This window comes from Heterocephalus glaber, unplaced genomic scaffold, assembly GCF_053883595.1.
Source record: "Heterocephalus glaber isolate CG9 unplaced genomic scaffold, H.glaber_assembly_v1.0 deba00001720, whole genome shotgun sequence".
Classification (NCBI taxonomy): Eukaryota; Metazoa; Chordata; class Mammalia; order Rodentia; family Bathyergidae; genus Heterocephalus; species Heterocephalus glaber.
In genome coordinates, this window is record NW_028258433.1 from 2829159 (window position 1) to 2845647 (window position 16489).

The 16489-nt window shown below is 42.4% G+C and overlaps 1 protein-coding gene across 6 annotated transcripts in view; it reads left to right on the forward strand.

Annotated features, from left to right (window-relative positions):
- The first annotated feature begins 7841 nt into the window (after window positions 1-7841).
- The window catches only part of Tex26 (testis expressed 26), a 44219-nt gene continuing 35571 nt past the window's right edge, over window positions 7842-16489 (forward strand). For 2 of the 6 annotated variants that reach the window (XM_087199479.1, XM_021236306.2), the window contains exons 1-2: window positions 7842-8126; window positions 15440-15524. In XM_087199479.1, coding sequence (XP_087055605.1) covers window positions 8024-8126; window positions 15440-15524 — 188 coding nt within the window. In that variant the 5' untranslated portion in view covers window positions 7842-8023. Of the gene's footprint in view, window positions 8127-9356; window positions 9449-15439; window positions 15525-16489 lie in introns of all 6 variants that reach the window. The other 4 variants (XR_002398312.2, XM_004854778.3, XM_013075838.3 and 1 more) reach the window with 3 other exon arrangements.

Here is a 16489-nt window from a genome sequence, read left to right on the forward strand (position 1 = left end):
GGGCAAGACCTGTCAGTCACAGAGAGTTGTCACATCTCAACCTAGATGCATGCACAGAGTAGCTTCAGTCTGTGGGAAGACCCAGATTTGACATCAAAAGAAGATATAAAAGATGGTGGCCCTTGTACCTCCTTGCCACTGTTCCCTTGTTCTTGTACCTATATCTCTCACCATGCACTAAACTAAAATCAAAATGGATTAAAGATCTAAATATTAAAACAGAAACACTGAACTGGCTGGAAGAGACATTAGGTAGAACTCTTAAAGACATTGGTGGAGGAAAAGATTTTATGAACCAAACCTCAGTTGCCCGTGAACTACCACAATCAACAAGTGGGGTCTGGTCTCCATATTAAAAAGCTTCTGCACAGCAAGAGAAACCACCAACAGTGTGAAGAGACAACCCACAATGTGGGAAAAAATCTTCACCTGCTCTTCCTCAGACAAAGGTCTACTATGTAGAATCTGTACAGAACTTAAAACAAATCTGACCTCCCAAATTTAAAGACCCAGTCCAAAAATGGGCATCTGAAATGAACAGACATTTGTCAGACAAAAAATAAATATATGTAAAAATGTTCAACATCGCTGGTCATTTGAGAGATGCAAATGAAAACATCGCTGAGATTCTACCTCACCCCAGAAAGAATGGCTGCTATCATGAAATCAACCAATAACAAATGCTGGCAGGGCTATGGGGAAAGAGGAACACTGCTCTACTGCTGGTGGGAGTGTAGACTGGTGCACCCACTGTGGAATTAGTATGGAGATACATCAAAGAACTAGGATTGGAAGTTCCATTTGACTCAGCTATTTCCCTGCTGGATATCTTCCCCAAAGAATTAAAAGAATCATACCACAGTGATCTATGTGCACCCATGTTCATAGCAGCACAATTTGTAATAGCTAAAACTTGGAGGCAGCCCAAATGCCCATCAACTGGAGACTGGATAAAGAAAATGTGGTTTTTTTATAAAATGGAGTATTACTCATCCATAAAAAATGAGAAGTTAGAGACATTTATAGCTAAATGGATGCACATTAAAGCATACTGTTAAGTGAAATAAATAGGACACACATGTGTAAATACCAAATAGTTTCTCTGGTGTGAGAAACTTAAAGTGTAAATAAGGACTAAAAGGTATAATAGATAATGTGAAATAGGAAGAAAGGGGCAAAGGGGAAGGGGAAGGGGGAGGGGGAGGGGAAGGGAAAGAAGGTAATGGAATTAATATGAGAAAATGAAAAAATGGAAAGAAAGTCTTTGTAAATAGGGAGGGGTGGAGGGGTTGAAGGGAGGGCAGGGGAAGGGGGAAAAATAAAAACCAAGAGATATTACGTAAAAGTGCAAATTTCCAATGATCAATGTCAACATATTGTACACCTAAATTGTACCAATAAAATTAATATTTTTAAAAAAAGAAACATGAGGAGGAGGGTTTGCCAGAAAGGAGGTCACATGTAAAGGGGATTAATGACGTTTTGATGGAATCAGTAGTCTGAACTTGCTGTTATGGTTTTATTTGGATGAAAAAAGTAAGTAAGTTTGGTGAGCAGAAAGTTGGAAGCAGAACTTAAAATTTATCCCACTTAACTTGGACTGTCCTGTTAAAATAGAGATTATAGAGCTTTTCCTGGAATTTTCAATATCAGGATAGTAATTATTCTGGGACTACTTATCCACAACACCTGTTGATGGCAGCTATGATGTAGATGACCTCAGAAAAATCCATGTCTGTAATGTTTAATTTTATGTGTCAACTTGGCTCAACCATAGTGCCCAAATATATGACCACACATTATTCTGGATGTTTCTGTAAAGCTGTTTTTGGATGAGATTAACATTTCAATTGGTAAACTTTGAGTAAATCAGCTTGCCCTCTCTAATGTGTGTGGACCTTGTTCAATCAGTTAAGGGCCTGAGTAAAACAAAAGACTGACTTCCTCAAGCAAGAGAGGATTGTGCCAGACAGTCATTGGATTTGAACTGCAATATCAGCTCTTCTAAGGCTCCAGCTTTTGGACTGCCCTGTAGAGTTTGCTCTTGCCAACTTTCACAACTGGATGATCTAATTCCTTGAAATAAATGTCCTGATAGATGACACACACTAGCTAGATAGTTAGGTAGACAGATAATTTCCTATGAGTTCTACTTCTCTGGAGACTCCATTACAGAAACTGAAACTGAATTCATCAATCAGTGAGAGAGCAAGAGAAGGGGAGAAAAAATATTCTATTTTTTTACATGAGAACACTTGAATACAAGCATTATATGCTACATAGTAATAGAAACTCTTTTGCTCAAATATAAGAATCAAAGCAGAGAATCTTCACTCATTATGTTTGTACCCAGAATAGCTGCATATCCGTATGGTTTGGACCACTCTGGACTTGTCATCTCTTTGCTATCCTCATTTTCATGCAAGAAATGACCTTGCCCTGATTTCACTGAGAACGGTGATCCTCAAACTTTTGTGCGCCCTGGAATCTTTCAGAAGTCTTTGTGCAGATCTGATTCAGGAGCATTAGGTGGGGCCTGATAGGCTGCATCTGTAACAACCTCCCCGTCCCAGTGATGCTGAGACTGCTGGCAGGGCTCTAGGTCTGTCCATCTCCAACTCCGTGAATCACCTAGGAATCTTGTTAGCAATGTAGAAACGTAGGCGTGTCTTAGTACTTTCTTTTGTTGCTGAGACAAAATACTTGACACTCAGAGTTAAAGGAGGAAAGGTTTATTTGGCTCACAGTTTGTAGACCTTTCAGTTCATAGTTGGCTGGCACTAAGGCATGGTAGCATGGCAGAGGGGCATCACAGAAGAGAAACAGTTCACTGAAGGCAGAAGGCAGCAAGGTAGCAAGCAACAAGTGATGACCCTCCTTCTGTCCCTTCTATCCTGTCCAGGCTATCCATGCTTAGGGCAGGTAGCACTCACACCCAGGGTGAGGCAGCCTTAACCACACCTTGAATCAATCCCAGCATCACACCCTTGATTCCAGCATCACACACCCTAGATCTAGCCACCTCTGAAAGGCCTATCTATGAACACATGAGGCTTTGGGGGTACATCTAGCTAAATGTCATAACATTCTGCCTCTGGCCTCCCAAAGACTCATGTACATCCCTTTATGCGAAGTGCATTTAGTTCATCCTTAAGAGTTACCAAAGTCCTGACAGTTTCATCTGTGAAAAGTCAAGGTCCAAAGCTTCCTCTGAGATTAAAGGCAAACTTTTAGCTATAAGCCCTTGTAGAAATGAAAAGAAAGTTAAACACCTCCAACATAACAATGGCACAAGATAGACATTTCCATTCCAAAAGGTACTGATGGGGGAATACAAAGGAATGGGACCAAAGCAAGCCCCAAATCCAGCAGAACAAACACTAAGTCCTGTAGTTCCATGACCAGCAACCAGCAATCTGTGGCAAGATGTAAACTATAGGAGGCTACACCCTATAGCACTGCTGACAGTTGTAGCTCCCATGGCTTCTCTCTTGGGCTGGCTCTGCTCTCTCCTTGCAGCTTCCTCAGATGATCCACATTCCTGGCTTCTCCCAACTTCTAGGCCCTCCACTTCATCTTTGGCTTCACACTCACAGATTTGTAAACCGCCCTCTCAGGGAACACTGCCTGGGTTCCCAGGCCTCTTCTGAAATCTGGGTGGAAGCCTTCCTGACCCCACAAATCCTGCATTCTGCATGCACCTAAAACCTGCACCATGTGGGCAGTGCCAAGGTCTGCTACCTGCCGAAGCAGTAGCCAGGCTTCCTTCTCTCTTGGCTGTATGAGTAGAGTGTCTCGATTGCTGAGCACTCTGAACTCAATCCCGAGGAACAAATTCTCTAGGCTGCTGTCATTCTGGAACATGTTGCTCTGGGGCTTTCTTTTCAAAACAAGTTCTTTCACTTTTCCAACCTTGAGGCTGCAAAGGCTAGAATCCTGCTGTTTCTTGTAATGTTCTCAGGGCATCTTTTCCTTTGTCAGGTTCCTTCTTTGCAGCCAAGTTCTTCTGTGCTTTATCTTTGTAATCCACAGCTTTACTGAAGCTTCCTTTCTGGACAAATTCACATTTTAAATCATTCTGCTGGGCTCTTTGTCTTTGATTCTCAACATAGATCTGGCTAAAAGGCCCCCCAAATGGCCGTGTCACTGGCTCAACATTAGATTATCTTAAAATTTCTTCTGCAAGATTAATTAGTTCACTGCCCTTCGTCTCAATCTCAGGTAAAATCTCTGGACACGAACAAAATGCACACAAACTTTCTGCCAAGGCCTAACGCACATCAGCAGGAGTCCAAGAGCCAGTGCGGTCCTTCTTCCCAGAGAAACCTCCTGAGCCTGGTCTACCAGCAGCATTTCTATCAGCCTCTGGTCTTCCGAGCTCTGATCAGAATCTCCCATCAAGTACAGTTTACGGCATTCCAGGGCTGTTTCTTCAGCCTGTACCTCCAAACCTTTAACTTGTGAATTTTGGGTATTTTGTCTCAGTATCAAGAAAAGTAACTAAGGTTATTGCATCCTGGCACAAGATTTTCACAGGTGCCAGGTGCAGGAGTCACCTTCAGACCAGGAGGCAGCTCCACAGTACATCGGGCTTCTCCAGCCTGGGATCACTGTGCTCTCTCCTGCAGTTTAAAGCTCTCTTTCCCTACTCCTTACCCTTGGCCTAAGAACATACTTCTCTTGTGTTTAGCAATGACTTTCTCTTTCTGACCCTCTCTCTGTCCCTGGGGCCTAGAGTATTCTTTATAGCAGAAAACATTTGAGTGATCCACGCTTGCTGTGCCCTTACCCTTACCACCCAAGTATATCACTCATCCCATTATTGTGTGTGTGTAGAAATGTACTCTAATAATTAAAATATGTAATATTATAATATCTGATGTTATACAACTATTATAATAACTTGAAATTGGAAACAACCAGTTAACTTTAATTCATTCAGTAAGCTAGTCTCAATTATTTTGGACCAATGAAAAACATTGTTAAATAAATATATTAGTGGGCTGGAGATTTGGCTCAGTGGTTTCACCGCCTGCTGCACAGGTACAAGGACCCGAGTTGGATCCTCAGTACCAAAAAAACCCACAAAACTTATTAGTAACTTAGATGTTTTGATTTCTGTGTGATTCATCTAGGATGAATTTGACTGTTCCTCCTGCTGGAACAGCGGTCAGGATTTACTTAAACTTCTGACCTGGCCCCTTCACTCAGTGAATGCTCCCACGCTCAGGTGGAGCCCAGCTCCTCAGCCCACTGGCCTTCCCCTCCAGCTGGCTCTGTTTCCTCCTCACATAGCAACAACAAATCCTCACTCCTTGGGGTCTATGGGCTGTTCATGTTGCCTGGGCCCTAGCTCTGCCACATGTCACCTTTCCTTCTTCACCCAGGTGACTTTTGCATCCTTGAGGACTCTTCTTCTAAAAACGTGTTCCCAAGTTCCTATCATATCCAAACCATTGCATTTACTGTCACCATACTGCTCAGATTCAATGCAGAGTTAGGGTTTATTGAGGGAAAGAAGAAAAGGAAAGGAAAACAAAATCGACTCAATCATTTAAAGTGGTTGCCTCAGGCAACCAAAATCTAAAGGTAAGAATCATGCTCTGCTACTCACAATAACATGGAACCCCCATCAAAACTACATTTTGAAGCAGAGATGGGAGATTTATAAAAAGAATGAAGATCACAACAGCAATCAGACACAAGAGTGATACCTTAGATTTGTGGTTTATCATTGATAAATTATTGTTAGGATTGTCATCTCTGCAGCTCAGTAAGGTGGGTACTATAGTATACTCATTTTATGAGTAAGAAAACTGAGGCCCCCAGAAATATCTGCTTTACCCTGAGGGTCCCTGGGGCAAAGCAACAAGGAGATCTCCTGGCTTTTACTCCATTCAAGGCATACACCACCATTTCAGCTTGCCTAACAGGAGATAAATGTAAACTATTAATAAGAATTCACTTTTAGAATTCTATATAGTTGTTCTATTTCAAAAATATAGTTCTCTTAAATTATGCTATGCAAATTAGCTCTACCATTTCCAGACAGTTAATCTGTTATTGGGTGCTACTTTCTTAATTTAGATGCCACTACTAAATCCTAATTTAGACTCATTCCTTTTAATAACATCGACAGAAGTCTGTGCCTTCTAATGTGTTCCACCATTCATTGCCTTAAAACTTGAAAGTCTAAAATGTGTTTTATTCATTTGATCATGTGGATGGGACTCAACTGTCAGAAAATTCAAGTTTAGCTCTGAGTTTTAAAGATATTCCTTGTGTATATATGTGGGATATGTACTTCAATGCCTATTCTATCTCCTCTAATAAACTCTTCGTTATACTATCTTGTTCACCTAGGGTCTTAGGTTACTATAGCACCTTTCAGGATAAGGAACTGCTGCAAATTGCTCTCCAAACATGATGTCAGCAGACTCCAGTGAGTACTTTCTGATTTCTTGTCACAGGAGTGAGTGACAGTTGTATTCTAACCTGGAGCCATTCCTTAGTTACTAAGCACATACTCTATCAAATTGCCAGGCAGTTGTCAAGAATATGAAGATAAAAGACCCTCTTTATCCAGTGATAACTTTAATACACATGGAGGGGGAAGACATAGTTGAGTCCATTGTCTTAGTCATTTTCTCATCACTGAGACACAATATTTGACACCTGCAAATTAAAGGAGGAGAGATTTATTCTGGCTCATAGTCATAGTCTGATGGCTCCAAGGCAGGATAGCATGGCAGAAGTGCGTGGTGGAGGAACAGTTGCTCACCTCCTGGCCCCAGGAAGCAGAGGGAGTGAGGGGGATTACTGGGAAGGGAGATATGCCCTACTAGGTCATGTCCAAAATGACTACATCTTTTCACCAGCCCTTACCTCTCAACCAAGCCAGTTATAGTGCTCACATAACCCAGTCTTTTTCCATAAGCCCTGCCTATGAGTACTTGATACTTTGGGAGGTGGTAGGGAGGGGTTTGGAAGAACACGTACATGGACAGTCATAACACACTAAAGTTGAAGGACTGTGACATGAACATTTATCTTTTCCTATCTGTAAGGACACTTGCCATCTTCTGGCTCCTCTTCTAATTCTTAGGTCAGATTGCTATTGTTTGAATATGGATAGGGTCCCCTAAGGTCCGTGACTGAAAGGCTTGGTCTCCAAGGCATCTATTGAGATGCTATAGACCTTTAGAAGGTAGGGCCTAGTGGGAGGCCCTTAGGGGCAATGCTCTCTAGACAGATTGCCAAAAATTTCACTCCCTCTCTCCTTTCTGGCCCCAAATGTGACACTCACTGGTGTCTTTGCCTTCCCAGCAGCCCTTGCAAAGCTTGTTCTAGGCCTTTGGACTTTGAACCACCAAAACTATGAACCAAAGTAAGCCTCTACTTTTTAAGTAGCTCATGTCTGGTATTTTCTTGCAGTAATCTGAAGCTGGCTGATACCCAGAATGACTCATTTGTTAGCAAGGAGCCATCATAGAAACTCCACTTGGAATTCCCTTTTCACCAGATCACATGTGATTTTTGGAGTCTCATTTGGATGCTGTTTACTACAAAGATCCATGACAACTTTGTCACATTTGCTTAACCTAGGAATAGATGAAAAGTTGCAGTTCAAAAAGGAATAGGGCCGGGGGTTTAGCCCAGTGGTTCTGCCTCCTGCCTCACGAGCACAAAGTCCTGAGTTTGGTACCCCAAAAAAGGAATGGATGAAAAGTTGCAGTTCAAATTCTGACATATTTTCTTTTCAATTCTCTCCTCATTTTGCTCCTCTTCCCGAATATGAAGACAATGGTTAGGAAAGCTCACTGAAAGAACTACAAAACTATACACTGAAAACAAGGTATTCGCACGATGAGATAACACGCCTATTTTCTTTCACTACCCTAAACCGGCAAAGCTCTGATTAAGCCACCTGTACCCGAGGCTGGCGACTGAGCAGCAGAGAAACTGACCCGCGTCTCCATGGCGACGCGTCATAAAGCTGCAGTGCAGCCTGCTGGGCAAACTCATGCTGGAACCGCAGCTCGGCTCAAGACTCTCTCTTCCGGGCAGGATGCCGGTCGAGCCCAAGACTCCATGCCCCTCTCAATGTGACCGCATGCTCCAACCAAGTAAGACAGCGGCCCTGGCCTGATTGCGGGGCGGGACTGGGTCTCCATTCACTCTTTAAGGGTGTATCCTCTCTCCGTGAATAGACCAAAGGAAGGAGGGATAAGAATCAGGGAGAATGACTACGTTCGCAAATTTGCCCTGTTACTGCCCTTACGCTTGCTGCCACTCCCCCTCCACAAAACACTACCCAGCCCGCTTCTTTAAACACTCCAGGAAATGCCTGGCAGAGAGGAGACAGAAAAAAGAAATATCTGAGACTTTTCCAAGAACAGGCCCAAAGGCAAAGAAGGAACAGAGATGGGGAACCTGGGAAGAAAACAAGCTGGGCTTGACTCCCCATCCCCATACAGGGCCTGAGAAAGAACTAAGAAACTCGGGGTACTCTGAATGGTGGAGGGGGCCTCACCTGGCTGCAACAGAGGCGGGGCCCTCCATCTTCAGCTGCAGCTTCTAACCTGGGCAGATTTTTTTTTCTTTCAAAGAGATTTAGTGAGTACTAAATGGAGAGCTTTGGAGCCTGATTCTGCTTATAGATGCAGCAGGTTTACTAATTCAACCTTTTGTGTCTGTGGAGGGAGCGCCACTCTAGCTGTGGCGCTGGTGACACGATTACTGTGTAGTCAGCTCCACTGTGCCCTTTCTCCTGGCAATAATGGCCCCTTGCTGCTGTCTGGCTGGGTAATTGGGTTCCATGCTGGCTACAGAGCAGTGAGGAATTGTTCAACTGCAAATTTCCTAGAATTGTGCTCCCAGGAGCATGAATGAAGTGTGTATTTTTATTCCAATTCATTGCTTTGTAAGTTAAGAATAAAACATGAAAATACTTAATTAGTACAAAAATATCAAATATACTCTGTTTCTGTATGAAGTCAAAGTGGAAAGAGAGACAGGAGGGAGAAACCCCTCCCCAGATTTCCTGAGAGTATACCTGTTCATTTCCCCTTCCCTTTCTGACTACCTGTCTTGATTTCTTCCACTGTGTCCCCTTCCCTTCATCTGGGAAATGTCAGAGTCCTCCAAGATGCCCTCCTGAATTTGTATCCTCTATATGAGTGACCACACCCTGCCACCAGGCTTTAGGTGCTCCACAAAGGTGCCAAGGACTCTTTATTCCCTATCTCTGAACTTGCTGATGAAAACATCCAACTACCTACCAGATAGTTCTATTTAGAGGTCATAGGAAGGCTTTCAACTTAATATGCACAAAGTAACACTTCTGTCCTCCTCAGACCTTCCAGATTTGGGGAATCCCATTAAGAGAATCCCAGTGCTGAAATTAAGAGGGAAGGCAGTTTCTTTGATATTTCAGCTTGATCACCAGGTACCTTTGATTTGGCTGCCAAGTTCTCCTTTCCCTGTGTGTTTGACTCTTCTCCAGTTGTGAGTTCCTGATAGCCAGTGCTGCTCCTACCAGGAGAATCATCCTCTAAAGGGAAGGTTGGTGTGTCACTTCCCAAACAGGATGAACTGATGGTTATGGTTTAAATCTAAAGTGTCCCCATGTTGGGAAGTGGCACTTTCAGAAGGTGATTAGATCATGGGGGTGATATACTCATCGGTGGATTAATCCATTGAGTTCATAGCCAAATGTGCTACTAGGAGTTGGGGGTCCTCTTGGAGGCATGGGTATGACCTGGACGGTTGTTCCTGACACCTTCTTTCTCTCTCTCTGCTTCCTGGCTGCCATAGATTGAGTGGCCTGCCTCCATTTGCCCTTCTATCCATTTCTGCCTTGGAGTCAGCTTACCATGGACTGAACCCTCTGAAATTGTGAGCTGAAATAAACCTCTCCTCCTTTAAACTGTGTCAGATATTTTGTCCTAGAGATGGGAAAGTGACTAATACATTGGTTGATGACCACGATGACTGATTGCTATTGAATAGTGATTGTAGCCTGGGCTCTTAGGTGCTACATTAGTTTCTCATGGCTGTTGCACAAAACCAGACAAAAACTGGTGGCTTAAAAGAGCAACAATTTATTCCCTGGCATTTCTGAATACCAGAAGTCCAAACTCAAGGTGTGGTCAGGGCTATACCAGTGTAGGATGAGATCCTTACATTCTTGACTTCACTTCTGTTTCTGCCTCTGAGATTACGTGGTCTTTTTCTCTTTTGTTCTTGTCAAATATTCCCATCTCTTTCTTATAAGGGCATCTGTAATCATGTTTTGGTCATTGAGATCATTGAGGTTAATCTAGGATGACATCCTCATTTTGAGATCCTTAATTTCATGTGCAAAGATCCCTTTTCCAAATAAAGTCAGATTCAAAGGTTCTGGGGTTTAAGAAGTGGATGTATCTTTTAGGGGGCATCATTCAGCATATACTGTAAGTACTGCGCACTCACCGATTACTTTAATCCTCAAAGCATTGTAAAGTTAGAATTATTGGATGCCACTAATACCTGCCTTATCGCTCAGGTTATTTTGAATATAAAATAGTATGTGTCAAAATACTTTGTAAAGTATAATACAATGTATACACTAGTTACTATTGTATATATTTTCAAAGCTTTATAATGTGTTTTCATAGTAGTGGATACATCCAAGTGGGTCACTAAGGTTGGCAGAATAAGGCTTTAAGTAGTAGGAGGGCACACATGGCCCCAGCAACCTATCCTTACCCATTTCTCCCTGCCCTTACTTCCCCTGGGCCATATCTCATGTCTCAGACTCTCACATCCCATACTACTTCCTCTGGAGAGTGCTCTACTGTATGATCTCCTATGTTTTTCTGTCAGACTCCTACAAAATTAAATCACAGCTCAGATGCCACCCTGCACTTGCTCTAGCTGTGCCCGCTTCTCATTTAAGAAGGAGATGTACACTTCCCAGGGCCCCTGTGACACAGAGGATATCAGCACGATTTTAAACCCATGCCCATAATACATAGCTCCTCCACTAGCTTGTGTATCTTCCAAGGCCAGAACAGGACTCTGTATCCCATGGTGAACATGGGAAGGCTCCAGGTTTTTTCGTAGCAGGAACAAAGAATGAGAACAAGAAGAAACACCAGGAATACAGACCCACAGGGGAGGGACATGGAGCTATAGACTAAGACACTGGCACACTCCTCAGCCAAGAAGAAAGGCAGAAGAAGGCAATGACATGCAGAAGACACACTGGAAATAGTTTTAGAATATTGTATTTATGGATTTTTAAAGGAACATTTCTGTTGATGAAGAGTATTGATTCCAGTAACATGCTTTATTTTCAGAAGCTCTGTCAGTGGAGTTCAAAACCATGGAAGTACACCCTGACACAAAGTGTTGTAGGAAGAAAAAAGCATTGAATGCAAAATTAAAGGAAGATACCCTCATTCAAGCAGGCTAGGATTAGAGGGTGGAAAGGAGTGTCTGATCTGTGCTTAGCTAACACAGAGGGAGGGAGGTTTGCTTGGCTGTAGGACCTGGAGGCAGCCAGACACCCTGCTCCTGTTCCTCCACACCCCAGAATAGGAACTTAGCAATCCATGCTGCAAGATGCCTGCCCCTAGCCTCAGCAAAGGAAAGATCCAGCCAGCGACACAGTTTTACCATGCTTGCCCACATGGTTGATTGGAAGATGCTGCCCAGAGAACTATTTCTCCAGAGCTTTTGAGGTGCACTGGGTCTAACAGGAAATTGACTTCAACCAGGTTAGTGCTGAAATGTCTTAAGACAAAGACAGTAAATGGATGTATGGACTCTATGTTGAAGATTCTTCTTGATCCAAAAGTATAACCTAGAGACCTCAAGGATGTTAAAGAAGGCTTCTTTAAGAGCGGCATACCTCAATGTCTTCCTATTCATCCACAGTTGAAATTCCTTTCACAAAGACATTTAATTCAACAATTTATTGGAATAAAAGCCTTTCAAGTGTAAAGTGATCCTACCAAAACTATTTCAAAAGATAATGCCATTTCTAGCAAAGTAGAGTTTGAGAGGAGACAGCAGGTGGTCATGGAAGCAAAGCACAGAGTGGGATACACAAGGGGTCAAGGCCTCAGTTCTGTAGTGGGAACGCTTCTGGGTGGACACGGCACTTAGACCTATGTGAAAATACTGGAGAATGGTCATAGGTAAGCAAATCCAGCTGCCTGCCTGGAGCTAAGGACCTATTAAATTATATACAAGACCTGGCTGGGAGAGACAGGACAATGAAAATAAAGAGGTTCTCAGTGGACAGAAATTGTAAGTGTTCGACCAGGGTGCCAAAAGCCAGACAGGCAGTTAACTTTTAGAAATACTGGGAAATTATAAAAGATACTTCATAGCAATTTTAATAGGATAAATAAGGGGAACAAACTCAGGCAATAAGGTAGCTACAATATTGTAGAGATGAGATGATAGCTCCTTAGACAGGATCATTTAGTTAAAACAGAGACATTTAACTCCAAGTTCTCATGAAATGTAAAAGGCAACAGCAACTGCCCAGATATAAGAAATGAAAGAATGACTGAACTTTAAATTTAAAGTACATGAAGTATCCCTTTCATCCATCTACAGAGGACATGTTCTAAGCGCTCCAGTGGTTGCCTAGAAACATTTATAGTACTAACTCTATATGCAAGGACTGTGATACTGTAAGATGGCTACTATGGGACTAATGGGTGGATAATATATGTAGCCTGGATCCACTGGATGAAGGTATGATTCACATCCCAGGCAGAAAGGAGCTGGACAGCATGAGTTTCCATCATCATGCTCAGAATAGTTTACAATTTAAAACTTTAGAATTGGAATTTTTCATATAATAAATTTTGACTATGGTTGACTACAGATATCTGAGACTTTGGAAAGTGAAACTACAGATAAAGGCATAGCTGTGGTATTTTCAAGAAATTTGGTGGTACTTTGTTGACACCAGGGGTCGGGGAAAGGGTTGAAGCAAAGAAACTCTGCAACTGCTAATGTCTAACCTCCCTCCCTTGACGATATCACCCACTCTCATAGTTTTCACTAATGTTGACACCCCTGAATTTTGCAGTTATTACAAAGGATGAATTAGCCCTGCACTGGGTAAATTGGAGGGTTTTTTCATAAGGGACTGTTAGTGACAGATACAAGGGAGGGTTTGTATAATATGAGATTATTTTTGTAAAGTAAAATGGTGAGAACTAAACCTCAACATGTGTATGTATTTATATACGTACATATATATGCATATGATTACATCTGCATATATACAAGTATGGCAAGAACAGGCAAAACTATTTACATAGGCTAGCGTGGAGGAAGCACAAGGAGGAGAGTGGCCATCAACAGGAGAGGAAGAATCAAAGAGAAAATGTCCAGGGTATCTAATGTGATACAGTTTGGTCATTAAAATAGAATAGTGGATATCTGAAGATGGAATTTCATACAAATTACTTTCTTTTTCATGTTTTTTTGTGTAAGGCTTGACTTCTTTAAAATAGCATATATGAATACTCAATACAAACAATAGACCTGTTTTTATTTTGGGTAAACCTGGATAATTGAGTTTCTTTTCTTATTTATTTAAAGTCTTTAGTTGGTGTATTAGTCACTTTTCCATCACTGGTCCAAAACATGCAACATCTCCAACTTAAAAGAGGAGAAAGCTATTTTAGCTCATAGTTTTAGCAGATTCAGTCATGATCAAGCAGGCTCCAAGGCAGAAATAGCAAAGCAGAACAGCATGGCGAAAGAAAACTTCCTAGCATGATAGCTAGAAAGCTGAGAGAGAAGGGAGAAGTGGGGACAAGAATACCTCCTTCCAAGTCACACCCTCAGTGACCCTCCCCAGTGACCCTCCACACGTGAAACTTTTGGAGGACTTTTTAGATCTAAACCATTACAGTCTTCCTCTGGCCCCCAAAAGTCTCATCTTCATCTCGGTATGCAAAATTCATTTACCCCATCTCTGAGACTCACCCAAGTCTTAGTAATTCAAACATTGCTGAGTAGTCCAAAGCTAAGGTCTTCTCTGAGACTCAAGAAAAACTCTTAGCTGTGAGCCCCTCTAAAAATAAAAAAGAAAGTGAAAACACTTGCAACATACAATGACACCAGATAAACATTCCCACTGCAAAAGGGAGAAGGATACAAAGGAGTGGGACGAAAGCCAGATGGAAACTCAGCGACACCAACATTAAATCTTGTAGCTGCATGTCCAGCACTCAAGGAAAGTTGTGGTGAGATGCGAACTCCAAAGGGCTTAGGTAGCCTCACCCTATGGCCTTGCTGGTTGCAACTCACATGGCCTCTCTCAATCTGTTCAATGCCTGCAGCTTTTCTCAGCAGACATTCCATGTTCCTGGCATCTCCAACTTTCTGGGATCTCCACTGCACCTTTGGCACAAATTCACACATTGCCCTCTCCTGGGCTCTTGGAAGTGACCACGACCCCACCTCACTTTTGTGCCTGACCTCCTAGGCATTCTTCTGAAATAAAGGTAGAAGCCTCCATGATCTCATGACTCTTGCATTCTGCATGCCCGAAAAACCAGAACCAAGTGGATGACACAAAGGTCACCTGCCAGCTTGAGCAGGAGCTGGGCTTTTGGAAAGTGGCTACAGTGGTCTCTGAGACCCTGTGGATGGTTGAACTTGGAGATATACTTCCTAGGTAGCCCTGAATGAGCATTTATCCCAGGGACTCTAGTCCCTGACACATGGCCTCTAGTCCAGTTGTCAATGGATTGTTCCTAACTGAAACCTCTGAGCCAGGTCTTTACTGCCTACACTGCTATTAGCACTTTGATCTTCTGAGCCTCAGCCAGAATCTCCCATCAAGCTCTGTTTACGACATTCTAGGGCTTCTCTAGCTTGCTTCTTCGTTTTCCAAACTCCCCCTGCAAACCAGTTTCAAAGGCCTCTGAGCCACATGGACCAGTACAGTCACAACAATGACCCCACTTCCTGGCACCAGTTTTCTGTATTAGTCATATTTTCATCACTGAGACAAAGTATCGGACACCCAAAACTTAAAGAAGAGCTTTATTATGGCTCACAGATTCAGCTACTTTTGGCTGGCTCCAAAGCAGAAATGACACAGCCAAACAACGTGGTGGAGGAAAGCTGTCACTCAGGAAGCACAGAGAGGAGGAGGAGCCAGGACTGAGGATATACCCTGCCAAGTCATGCCCCTAGTGACGCCTTCTAACCGGGTCCTACTGCCAACTTCTTGGGGACTTTTTAGATCTAAACCATGACAATTGGCCTTCATGGCTATTTAGCCTCTAAAGCAAAATTATTACTCCAAATATTTTTCTTTTGTAAAATTATTTTCAGTTTATTTGATATTTCAATTTAACATTTGATTAAAATATTCTTGTTTGGTACATTTAAAAATGCTTTGTTGTCCTTTTAGCAGGTGATGCCAACTGGGATTCCTATGCTACCACAATGAAGACGGCATTCACATATAAAACAGGAGCAGTACCAGCTTTAATTCGGTAGATTCCCTATTGAAGTCACATTAGTAGACTCATTTTAATTTGTTTACTTGTGTTTGATTATTCAGAGTGCAAATCAAATAAAGCAATTGGGAAGGGTTTTTAAAATGCACTCAGTTAGGGACTATTGTGCTAGTAGTTCCCCTCCAAGTATTGAGAGTTCCTCCTCTCAAACAGCAGCCAGACCAAGAAAAACAAGAAGATTGCTACATTGGTTCTTCATAAAGTTACTGCATAATGTGGTTTACTGTAGACCCAGTGTATACATTAGTGGACTGCGCTACCTCGACATTATATGTGAATTGAATTCCTGCCCTAATATGTCACAGCAAGCAGTGACTTGTATAAATGAGTGGATGAGTGTATACTTGCTATTGCTATCATCACTAACACTGGTGTTGTAGGCTGAAAGAAACCACAATCCCTTTATCCTTATCTCCGCTCCTGTAGTTATGGCAATGTTGGCTTGCAACTTTGCCAGTTCCACCTGAGCTGAGGGCAATGGGAATTTCTAGTCATCAGTTGCCTTTCTGAGCTCAGTAGGAGGTTAGTGAAGATGGGATGAGGACAGCCTGGTGTCTTTCCCTGCTTCACCGGTAGGTATGCAATCAGTCTGGAGAGCCTGTGGCCTGTGTTTACTCTGAATTGCTTCCTATAAAGGTAACCTTTCCTTAAAAGTTCAAGTTAGTGAGAAGGCAGATGGGTGATTGCTGAATTCTTGGCTAACCTTGGTTATCTCCACTCCCCTAGGCAAGTAACAAACCATCTGCAAGGTTCAGTTTTATTGTTGGATGGAATGAGAATGAGCCCTGCTTGAGGATATAATTAGAGCACTAGTACAGTGATTAGCTCAAAGAAGTTACTCAGTAATTTTCATTCATTTACCCTCCAGTATAATATATGACCGACTTTCAAAACTCCAAGACTGTAAGACTCCTGATTTCTGAGTTCCTGATTATCTATGG